The sequence below is a fragment of the Haliotis cracherodii genome, unplaced genomic scaffold (genome assembly GCF_022045235.1).
Source record: "Haliotis cracherodii isolate W230 unplaced genomic scaffold, xgHalCrac1.p SCAF_20, whole genome shotgun sequence".
NCBI classification, from domain to species: domain Eukaryota; kingdom Metazoa; phylum Mollusca; class Gastropoda; order Lepetellida; family Haliotidae; genus Haliotis; species Haliotis cracherodii.
In genome coordinates, this window is record NW_027266276.1 from 14,145,197 (window position 1) to 14,158,039 (window position 12,843).

General features: G+C 39.3%; 1 protein-coding gene across 1 annotated transcript in view; it reads left to right on the forward strand.

Annotated features, from left to right (window-relative positions):
- Window positions 1-12,843, forward strand: part of LOC139470344 (UPF0415 protein C7orf25 homolog) — a 208,234-nt gene that overhangs the window by 95,241 nt on the left and 100,150 nt on the right. Inside the window, exon 3 of the mRNA XM_071252720.1 lies at window positions 5,124-5,358. Coding sequence (XP_071108821.1) covers window positions 5,124-5,358 — 235 coding nt within the window. The remainder of the gene's footprint in view (window positions 1-5,123; window positions 5,359-12,843) is intronic.

Sequence of the window (12,843 nt, forward strand, 5' to 3'; positions counted from 1 at the left end):
TGTTAAAGTAGGTAGTAGGTTAGTGTTTCAACGTCCACCTTGAGGAACACCTTGGTTCTGCAGGTTGTTGATTTCCCAGCAGTGTTATAATTCGGAAACTGCTATACACTGTTAGCGATGGTGGTAAAGCCTCAGTATTTATACAGAAAATATTCAAATATCAGTGCTGTTTATAACATAATCAGGTGAGCTACAGTGCCCTGACACTATTTTTGCTGTAGCAATAATATTATGATAGTTAAAAACGCTATTGTAATACTATTGCTATGTAGGTACAACTATTGCAATCGTTTGATAATTACCTATACATCTGACAGTGTAGATTACCTTGCATTATTCGACATGACAAGCCCAACACGCCTGGCAAGTCCTAGGATCAGAAGATTGATGGTGAAGTTGTTATTGTCAGACCCACCACTATCAATGGACACCCTGTGTCTCTCGGCAAGCAATGTGAATTTTCGATCAAAACAATAGAAAATGATTAACATTGTTTTTCAGATTAATACGTCAATAGATGCAGCTGACAGTGAACAGTGACATCAATGTTCACTAATGAATGTTATCTTTCGATCTATGTATTGCCACAGGGCCAAATTGATAGATGAATCAATTGTTACGCTCCAAACACACTCATGTTGTTCAAGTTTTAATGGTCATGCTTCATGAAAAGAGTTCATAAATGTTGATTTAGTCATTAAGTGGTGGTCACAAGATGGAAACTTTCCAAGGCATGCTATCACAGCCAAATAAATTGAGCCCTTTAAGGATGAAATGCTACAGACAGCTGTTTCCTAATCTTCATGCAATGATTGTTAACTGTGTTAAAGCTTGGAGTAAAGAATGTAGGAGTTGGAATGAGTGTTGTTCAATTCTTATTCCCGTTTAGTTCTTTAATGCTGCCTTACAAGGCCCTGAATAAAACATCACTGGGTGACACAGCGTGCACAACAGTCAACCTTGGTACTTTTGAACAGTCTGACTCTTTCAGTTATCATCATCATCATCATCATCATCATCATCATCATCATCACCGCCACCACCATCATCATCATCATCATCATCATCACCACCGCCGCCACCATCATCATCATCATCATCATCATCATCATTACCATCACCACCACCACCACCACCACGACCACTCTCACCATTAGCATCATTTGTATTATTGCTGTTTGTGTGGTCAAAGAATCGGGTAGTCTGAATAGCTGAGAGCAGTACGTTATTTCATGAAAAGCGCCACAAATTCTACAAATTTCCATCCAGAAGACCAAGTAAACCCAGTCAACAGTTGCTCTCAGCCACAAGATATTTTCAAGCTTTTTCGTTTATCAGTTTGTGAGTTTTGTGAGGACCTCATTAGAGTTTAAACTATAAATTATCAGTGACATGTTTGATAGATTAGACGGGTTGATAGTGTCTTGGCTGCTAATCATTATTTTCTGCCTCACTGCCACACGGAAGAAGGATTTCGTTAATCCTTTTGTCACAGTTGGCAGGTCCTGTTCGGGGTGATTTGGATCGCAATACCAATCGGAAGCTCACAAATGTAACTGCAAGACTTAGAGGAGGTGATCTGAAATATCGGAGCAATGCAGCCTACAATTTATTGATTTCTTTAAAGGTCAGCCAGCGGCATAGAAGAGGGCATAATATTTTATTTATTCTTTGGGATGGGGTTTTACACTTGCGAAAGGTTATAGGAAAATATGCATGTTGAGTCTCCTGGACGAATTGCTTATTCATAAGATGATTAACTTTGTTTCTTGAGTCGTGATTTCCTTTAGTTCGAATATTTTTTATGGCAAAATACTTTTGTGCGGATGCCTTATAGGTGGTGTACAATTGCATTGTGAAGTTAGCATATGAATAATTGCTACAAATGTTAATTGGTATTTCCTGTCCAGTAATTTGCTTCAGAGGGAGGGGATGAACTATTTAAAGCAAATAATTGTGACCAGTTCAGTGGAAAGATATTTTTTGCTCTGTCTAGAGGTGACTAATATTATCTTTCTGGAATGAGATATGTGATGAGACCAATAAGGTTTACTTTTTTCTAGCAGTATCAAGGGGTTATTGGGTAGTCCTGTGGTTAAAGAGTTTGCTCAGTATGCTAAGACTCGGGTTTGATTCTTGGTACAGTGTGTGAAAGCTGTCTGTGGCTTTTGCTACCTGTCTGAAGCCTATCTAGTCTGGTCAAATTCTGTGTAGTCTGGTTTATTTGTTTGTTTGTTGTTTAACGTTGCACTCAGCAATATTCCAGCTATATGACGGCGGTCTGTAAATAATCGAGTCTGGACCAGACAATCCAGTGGTTGACATCATGAGCATTGATCCACGCAAATGGGATACGATGACATGCATCAACCATGTCAGCGAGCCTGACCACCAAATCCTGTTAGTTGCCTCTTACGACAAGCATTGTCGCCTTTTACGGCAAGCATGGGTTGCTGAAGACCTATTCTAGCCCGGATCTTCCCGGGTCGTTCAGTCTGGTAAGCTCAGTTAATAATAGTCCACATAACACTAAAACCTACTAAAAATGAGTCAGTCTAGTGGATACATGTTTTGGCACAAACTGTGATAACTATTTTTGGTGTTGCCTTGGTGCAAGGATTCGTGAAATTATTGATGCACTGCCATTGTTTAATAACCAGTGGCAATACATCGATGTCAAGTTTCAATATCAACAGTTGACATGAATACCATACTTGAACTATTGATAGTTTAGACATTAAGACAATGAAGAACACACATAATATCACCACCTCTAGTGATTCGCTTCCATTCTCTTTTAGTCAGGACACATTCATAATTTTACATCTATATCAAGAGTTACCAACAAGTCTCTTGGCACGCTGAATCTAGGAAAAGGTGGACGTGTCAGGATTGACATCAAGTAGATTAAAGCTTGGAAGTATCAACTGTTGGAAGATAAGATGCTCTGAATATTACCATTCATTTTTTCCACATCATGCAGCTATTTAAAACAACATGGCTGCCATGTTTGTGTGATCAGGACACCATTTTTAAGGACTTCACGTAGTTTCATTAAACATTATCCTATTGCTCACTACTGCTTCACAAAAGATCTCAGGACATCCCATTACGTACACAGTTCATGTCAGAATGACCTTTGATGAATTTTGACTGACGAATGCAATGACTAACAGGAAGTCAACTAAAGTCACTCAAAAAGCAGCTTTCTTGAGCTTTACGACGCTGGTTTCGCAATGGCAACTTCCATCGCAGACTGCAAAATGTTTTGATAAAGTTCTCGATTCAAAATTTGAAAACTGGGCAAAAGAAATTCTGGGATGTCTCATAGATGGCTGAGATTGTATGTCAGTACTTCCCATAGGCTACAGAGACTCTCTTCCATTTCAAATGTTTATCCCATGGAAGCCAGGTTTAGGCAGTGACTGTCGTTCAGGATGCTCTCTGTTGACCTTTTCGAGGTTCTGATAGGAGCTGTAATGGTATGCCCTCAGATCTTTGTGAAGCTGTAGCAAGGTGATGCTAAACTGAAGCCAAATCATTTTAGAAAGCTGACAGCTGATTGGCTCAAGAACCCACTCATCCTTTTTTTTAGATTGGGTAGTCAGAGTTCACAAAGGGTTCACTTGACCTTTTATGGATGTGTCCTCAAGTCTAACACATAGAGCTATCATTTCAGAGTAGAAGATCTGAACTACAGGTCCTTATTCTTGTATAAATCCTTACCCCTTGACCTTGTTCCAGGGAACTTTGGGTCCTTATTCCTGGATAAATCCTTACCCCTTGACCTTGTTCCAGGGAACTTTGGGTCCTTATTCTTGTATAAATCCTTACCCCTTGACCTTGTTCCAGGGAACTTTGGGTCCTTATTCTTGTATAAATCCTTACCCCTTGACCTTGTTCCAGGGAACTTTGGGTCCTTATTCCTGGATAAATCCTTATTCCTTGACCTCTTGCTTCACATATATATTGCAACAGAAGCACAGTGATTATTTTATTAGATGCATCCTGCATATATCATCTTGATCAGTGCGGTTAAATGCTGTTTTTAGGTTCATAGCCACAATTTGGGACAACCTTTGTCTTGATGAACATTTAATTCCAAAGGCTGACCCTGTAACCATGACATTTATATATCTAGAATCACTTAATTGCCATTACTTATAAAAAAAGAAAGAAAAAATGATGATCATATCTACTTGTATATAGTAAATACATTGTACATGTACTTGTATATACCCCAAGCAACCAACTCCATTTTGTCACTTCCTGCCGAGAACTGTTTAGGTTACACACAACCAAATGTTTTCCCATAGACTTCTATAGTAACGTTATGATTTTTTTTTAAATAACTAAGCATTCAACAGCTATTACCTGTATGTGTGTGCACAGTTTGGCCCTAGAGCAGCAATAAAAAAAATAAAAATGACTAGCTTAGCCAGCTCCTTTTCTGAGTACCGGAAGCTAAACACACCACCCCCAGCTTCGCATCAAATGTCACCTACTTGAAAATAGCTGCGGTCACATTCAGCAAAAGTCATCATGTTGAAAAAGACAGTACTAAATATAGAAAAACATGGTCAGTTTTAATAACTGGATGGATGTTCATTTGAAAGACATAAAAATCTTACAGAATATCCTCCAATCACAGCCTGCAGATATCTCTCGATCTGTACTGAAGGCTCCCTACGAAAACCGCTAACCGCACTGTCCAAACTGGTTCTGATTTGGTGTAGTAGAACCTGTACTGACACCTTGCAATCTAGAATTTTTATACAAATAATCATTATAAATGTTGCACATGTCACCATCTTGTTGTTAATTTGGTGGAGATATTGGATATGACAGATTTCTTGGTCTTCCCTTTGATATATCTGATTGCAGGAATGTGTATACTGATGATGATGGTGATGGTGATGATGATGACGATGATAATGGCAATGATGATGATGATGATGATGATGATGGCTTACATGTGTGAAATTAAAATAGTAAATAATAAAGAAATCTTACATAATGATGACTTTCTAATTCCCCAGTGTCCAATACCATTTGAGAGAATTCTAACAATCTGTACACTCGTTTAAATGGTAATGCTGAAAGAATTTGTTCTTCTGCTCCAGCTACTCCGCAGAAACAGCAAAGTGCAAGAAAGTCACCTGAAGAGCAGCAACCTCAGCCACTACGCTGCCATTGTACATGCAGCGGAAAATGTGCCAGGAGCCATAGAACTTCTGCAGCCTTTCTCCTGTCCTGGTAAAAGAGAGAGCCTCATTGTGGATGTAGTTGCTTGTCAAGGTCATATGTGGGTCAAGGTCATCGCAAGGAAGGCACAAGCCCTGCATCTTGTTTGGGCAGGTAGGAAAGAAATGAGTTTTTATTCCCCCGCCACCAAGTGGAAGGGGGAAAAAGGAATGGGTGGTGTCCATCCGTCCGTCCGTCCGTCACGTTTACAGAGCAAAACTAAAGAACCATGAGATATATCTTAACCACACTTGGCACATAGATAGGTCTAGTGGTAAACTGGTGCCTTTTGATAGTTTGGGATTTTTGAAAATTTATTTCTCAAGTTTCCATGGCAATGGCTTTGACTTGGCGGGGGATATGAGTATTTCATGCTTGTTTATGAAATTGTCTTTATTTATGTTCTGTTCTCTCTGTGCAGGTTAAGCTGATTTAAACTGTCAGATTGTCGTTTGTTGTTTAACACCGCATGCAGCTGTATGCCAGCTGAGTGATAGTGACGTGTAAATAATTGAATCTGAACAAGACAATCCACACATTTTGAAAATCAGAAGCTCTCAGACATTTTCTAAAGCAAACTCTATGTGAACTCTCACATTTATGAGACAAACACAATGTCACTTTGGAATGCTATGACGTCATGACACAATAGATTGTGTCACAGGCTTCCATGATGAATGAACTCGTCTGGTTAGGAGAATGTGCAAAGAAAATTGCTAAAGTTGTTCTGATAAATAGTGATTTTACTTAATAACTACAGAGGTGTGGACATATGGACAGTCTTTGGGAAGTGTATCATAGCATGCTGATGTCCCTATTGGGAATCTTGTTTAGAAATCGGCCCCTTGCAACTAGGGCTGGGACAGGTTACTCGGGTACTCGGGTCGGGTAGGTACTGAGTAGGACCCGAGTACCCACAGGACTACCCGGACCCGTGGTTAGTCATGTGATATAGTTACATGACAAAAATTCACAATATAACTACATGGTGACACGAAAATTTTAAGTCTCTAATGTTCGCATTTCTTCATGACTATGAACACGTTTCTTCTGACTTATATATGTTTGAACAAAGCTGAAACGTCAGTCAACTTCAGTGTATGCATGACCACATTGTTTTATACGTGTATCTAAATACATTCTGCCAGGGCTACTGTCAAACTATTCCCAATCGGACATTTTGTACCTATCTCTTAACACCAACAGCGGGTACCAGGGTAGGGTAGGGTCGGGTAATAGGGGTGTGGGTACCCGGGTAGTAAAATTGGACTCGTCCCAGCCCTACTTGCAACTTATGCTGGCCATAAGAGGCAGCCAAATGGATCAAGTGGTCAGGCTCGGTGACTTGGCTGATGATGTGTCATCGTACCCCAATCACATGGATCGTTGTTCATAATATCAATCACTGGACTGTCTGGTTCAGATTCAATTATCCACAGACAACCATCATAAAACTGGAATAATTCTGATTGTGTCGTCAAGCAACAAATACATTGAGATCTAGCACAGACTGACAAATGTTCAGAGTATTTAGAGGGATTGAAATAGGTCTGTGTTGGCCACCAACCAAGCTCATTAATTATCACACTGACAGGAAATTAAAACCATTCAAAGAACAAAGGTTCAAGGGAATCAAACTTTGCCATGAATCAATTGAGAAAGAAGCTTTGGCTATTTCTAGCAAGGCTGTAGGAGACCCATAGGATGGGGAGCATCTGTAAGCTGCAGATAAGCTGCGATGACAATGAGTGTTGATAGAAAGCTATACTTTCCTAAGCTGCAATAGTGCAAAAAATACCGTAAATCCTTGAATATGCATCTGCCTTGAATACATGGCAGGTCAACCAATGCACCAAAAGAAATACATCCCTGCCTTGAACAAATGCTGGGTCAGCCTTGACACAGAAATAGACATATGTGTTCCTTGAATAGATCCTGGTCATCTGATGCACTGAAACTGTATGGACAAAAATTAGACAAGAAAATACTTGAATAATGCTTTCTTTTCAAAACTTCAGATACAAGTAATGTTATAGTAGTGAAAACTGAAAGGATTTAGTTTTTATATCTCATACTTGACTTGTTCCTATCAGAGACCATATAACAGTCTATAATATGGTCTCTGTTCTTATGTACCTTTGAAACAAAATTTGAATAAGAATTGGCACAAAGTGGACACAAATGCGACTCTAGAAAACGATCGAAACACTCAAAGTAACACTGGTCCAAGGACCTTTTAAACTGAATGGGCAACAGCGCTTATGCAGTAATTTATGGTCGCCCATTTGAAACAAGGTCAAGGGCAATGAGTTTCCCAGTGCTCCAGATTTTTCTAGGAAATGGAAGAGGATTTGGGTTCATGCGTGGATGAGTTGAGTTGACACTGTGGCGCAGTTATTGGATGCTGGTACTCGAAGAAATGAGGTGACCAGGGCAAGGCTTTCAGCCTGTTTAAGAAAGAACAGTTATTGTTCATGTTGGGTTTTGTTTGAGAGCACAATCAGGACTGAATTAGAAAATGTGTTTCAGAGATATTAACACTATTTTTAAACAAATGGTTTGATTAATTTCTGCGTGACACACTTGTTGATATTTGTCCGAATCATCTCCTTGATTCCCTAAAAGCTCTTGGTTTTGTAGTAGCTGGACCGTTCAAAACACATGGGGCCATTATTATAAAATTCTGTTTCAGGCAACATGACTCATGAAGTTTTTTCATCCTGATCATTAACCAATTTGGTATGCTGATTAATGAGTGAATGTTAAAAATATAGGTTAAACGCTGGCAAAAAGGTTTTTTCATTTGGAGTCATTTTGCAGAGTTGAGTTGGTTGCCCAAATTAAATTTTTTTCAATTTTGGTCGGAGTACTGATATCACTGTGTGCAGGGCTGCATCTCCTAGCATGTCTGAATCCCAGATTTGCACCATACTTATTCTCTTGCTTTGTCAGCACCATTCACATGCTCCTGGGTTCCACTTAAATGGTAAACAGCAAAGATCTGCATTACTTAGGCCTTTTTCCCACATAGAGCTGATAACTAAAATACTGTTTGAAGCAGTCTTTCTTACTCACTCTCTACTGATAGATTTAATGTTCTCAAATTATTGACAATCTTCTTGTCAAGGCTTCTGTTAAATCTCTTGGAAGTGAGTGAGTATGGTTTCAGCTGCTTTTAGCAATATTCCAGGGGGGGACACCAGAAATGGGCTGCACACATTGTACCCATGTCGGGAATTGAACCCGGGTCTTCGGCGTGACGAGCGAACGCTTTAACCACTAGGCTACCCGACAGCCCCTCTCTTGGAAGGATTAAGTGCATGGGGCATGATTTAAACATTAAGTTATCAAAAAAGTAGTTATAGTCAGAAGCCATTGTATGAGTGAGTGAGCTGTGTGAGACACTGCTTTGAGCAGTATTGCAGTTAAAGTCAAACACTGTTGTGTCAAACTTGGATGTGTCAAACTTGTGGTTGTCTCAAAGTAACATCTTAGTCACTGCTTTTTCCTTCTTTATTCATCATTATATCATCATTATATCATCATATAACATTTATACCAAGTTTTCATATAATAATTAGATCCACAACAAGTGCTTTTTATGAGTTATCATGGTGTAATATTTATACAACATTTCATATAATTATAGTTTAGCAAGTAATACATATCATCAGGTAAAATGCATATATGAAATACCAGTAGTTTCAGTCATAGCTTTTTAGATAGATGCTAGTCTAAGGTAACGAGAACACATCTCCTGGACATACTATTCAATAAGACAAAAGTTATGTCTACATAGTTTAATAGATTTGAAGCTTTTAGATAAATACTAGCCTAAGGTATCAAGATCCCATCACCCAGACATAATATCCATTAAGACTAAAGATATGTCTACATAGTCTTATAGATTACAATGAACTATTTTATTTAAGTAAATCTGTCATCACCTGTATTAGAATAACATTCAGCAATTACTTTAATTTAGACTCATTAAGGATTAGCCCCCATACAAGCTCGTCTATAGAGCATTAAGGATTAGCCCCAACACAAGCTCGGCTATAGTGACACCATAATCTCTTTCCAAGCACCCAGTAAATATGTCAACAAGATTAGTGCCAGTCCAACAGGATTAACAGGATTAAGTATTCCCCTCTGTCTAGCCATTCATTAACCATAGGGCACACCCCATTGTGTATCAACCAATCATATTCTTATTTATTATTATAAGTTTTGTTAAATACATATAGAGCGGGCATGGCCTCAGCCCTCCACAATCAAGAATCCAAAAACAACCAAAAAATCCTAATACTTACTGACTCCCTAAGTGGACTACAAGCCCTCCAAAACAAAAATACCAAAAACCGACCTAAATTAATAAATCAAATACTTAAAAGCTCCAACGACCTAACAAAAGCAGGCAAACAAATAACCTTCTTGTGGATACCCGCCCACGTAGGAATATACGGTAATGAAAACGCCGATAAAGCAGCTAAACTATCCCTTAAAATCCCAGAAATAAGCTTAAACTTACCCATCTCAAAATCAGAAATTAAAAGTGTAAACAAACAAAAAATCACAAAAAAATGGCATAACCTATATCTAAACTCAAATAGCAAAATCAAAAGAGTGCTCAGCAAACCACTAACCAAACCAAAAATTCTCCATCCATCAAAAAAAATCGACAGAGTAATCACTAAACTCCAAACAGGACACACCAACCTAAATAACCACCTAAAAAAATTTAAAAAACACACTACAGGTAACTGCCCACACTGCAAACAACCAGAAACCCCAGAACACGCACTCATCCACTGCACACACTACCTAACACATCGAACCGCATTACAAACCACCCTCAATCTAAACAAGGCTCTCACTCTAGAAGCAATACTAAACCCACAAAATAAACTAGAAAACTTCAAGGCCTTAGGCGTATTCTTAATAAAAACGGAACTAATAAAACGCATCTAAAACCATAATAACCTACCAAATCAAAATCACATAAACAAACAATCATCCACCATACCCAGCTCCCTTAGTTCTCCTCCCCAACCCCATCAGCATCTATTCCAAATCTCAAAATTCCCAAATTCTATATAAGCAACCCCAAAAGCCCCCTCTTGGGTTGCACAGACCACCCTCGCCCCTTTCGGAAACACATTAAATGGCCTGGTCGGGCCCGTGTGCGAAATACGCATCAGTCGGAAAGCGCACGTTAAATCTCCAAAGTAAGTAAGTAAGTAAGTAACATATAGAGCCAAAATGTTAAGCAGAAGGGGTTTGATGCTCATACCAATCAGACCTCTCTCCCACAGCCCAGAGGGTTGTACCGACTCTCTGCGGCATCCACAGCTATAGTTAAGATATTGTTCATTGTTCTTGTAAATAAAATTGTGATTAGTCTCCTGTGACTCCGGTTCTTTGCTGACTAATTCCCCCCAAGAAAACGAGCACGCCAATTGGAAGGTTTTGTTCATCCGAACAGAACTATAATAATTAACCTCTGATGTGTTGAGGGGGACGGGTGGCCCAGTCATCTGAGGTGCCGCAATTTACTGTGCAGAGTTGCTTCCCTTGGACACGCCAGAAACCAATGATTGTAGGTTCGCCACGATTATGCTTCAAGGTTTGTCAGCACCATACCCGTGCTCGTGGGTTTCACCGAAATGGTGAACGTCTAAGACCTGCATCACTTGGGGCTTTCCTCCCACATTGAGCTGACACGCCGTCATATAACTGGAACACTGTTAAAAGCGGCGTTAAACCCAACTCACTCACTCTGATGTGTCAAAGTAACGGTTGTCTCAAAGTTTTTTTCCAGTCCCAAACGTACTTCCGGCACAAATGTACTGTGATAAGACAATCTCGGCACGACTCATCCGTCATCACAGTTCAGTTAACAAGTCTTAACAGCTGGAAATCTCCAATGCATTCAGGTCAGCGTGTCAAAGGCCTATTGTCTTCTTAGTTGCACTCAGTGACACCAAACTTCAAAGAAACGTTTAATGGATGTGTCTATCAGGGATTAACAGGTCATTTGAATAGATTTGTGAGTGTCATGTGTTCATCTTGTGATTACAAATGGTGGAATGTGTCACGGAATAGGATTTGCTTTGATAGTCTTTTTGTTTCATTGGTGTTATAAAATGACGGATGCCGAAATGATTCAGTACTGTTAGCAACATGACTGAGCAATCTAGTGAAGGGCCTGGTTTTACCAGGAATATAAATGGATCAGATGTTCCTATGCCTAAAAAAGCTTAGATTAACAGTTAAATTGATTGAGAACGATTATTGGTCAGACATTATTGAAAGAGTTTACTCAAATATGATTCCTATTCCAATTTTTTTGTATAAAGTTTTATATATGCTTGTGGTATTGAATGTCTGAGTTCTTATGTTTTATATCATGCATGTATTTTATACTTTGAATAATACATGAATGAATACATAATTTAATTGTTTAAATTACTCCGCCATTATTGTTGTTAATGACGAATGATGAAAGTAGTGTTGTTCATTTCTTTCATTTTCTCGTTTGTTTGTCTCACATGTTACAATTTATTCACTCTTCATGTCAATCGGTAGATGTTATTTTTCGGCCATGTCAAACCTTGGAGAACATGAAGTATTTATGTAGGTCCATTGAACTTCAACACAACAGTGATTGATAGTGAATATTACAACATGTCAGCTTGATGTGGGAGGAAAACTCGAAGTGTTACAGATCCTAGACATACTCCACTTTTTTGAAACCAGTAAGAATGTTTAGTGTGACATAATCAGATCGGGTGTGTACTGAGGATCCTGCGTATCCACAGGATTCACTGGACCCGTGGTTAGTCGCGAAATATATTGTTTTATTACAATAACAATAAAAGTGGCTTATGTTTGCCTTTCTTTCTGACAATGCACTCATTGATTCTGACTTTTACACATTTGGATGAAGATATAACTTCAGGCAACTTTAGTGTATGCATGATCTGATTGTTTTATACATGTATGTCAATAGCATCTGCCATGGCTTCGGTAAAACAATTCCAAATCAGACATTATGTACCCAACTCTTGAGATCTACAGTGGGTACCCAGGTATAGTCGGGTAATGGGGGTCGTGTCCCTGGGTCGTACATTTGGACACTTGCCGGCCGTGGTTTCTGGCTTGCCAAAGGGCCGTAAGTCTGCATAGAAAACTGAGGTGCTTCGGTCAACTGGGCCACCCGTGCCCTACTCTGTGTTAAGGTGGTCCATGAATATATTCAGTGATGGTATGTGTAGAGGCTGGTAGACATTGACATTCCTTCTGTCTGAGAAGGGGCGGTCGGGTAGCCTAGTGGTTAAAGCTTTCGCTCGTCATTCTGAGACCCGGGTTCGAATCCCGACATGGGTACAATGTGTGAAGCCCATTTCTGGTGTCCCCCGCTGGAATATTGCTAAAAGCGGCGTAAAACTAAACTCACTCACTCACTCACTCTGTCTGAGAAAATACCATATATGCATGTCATTGTGAAATCTTACAATAAATACTCACAATGTAACATTATGTATGTATATGCCCGCAATAGAGCAGAGTGTGAACTCTGGGATATAAAAATGCCCA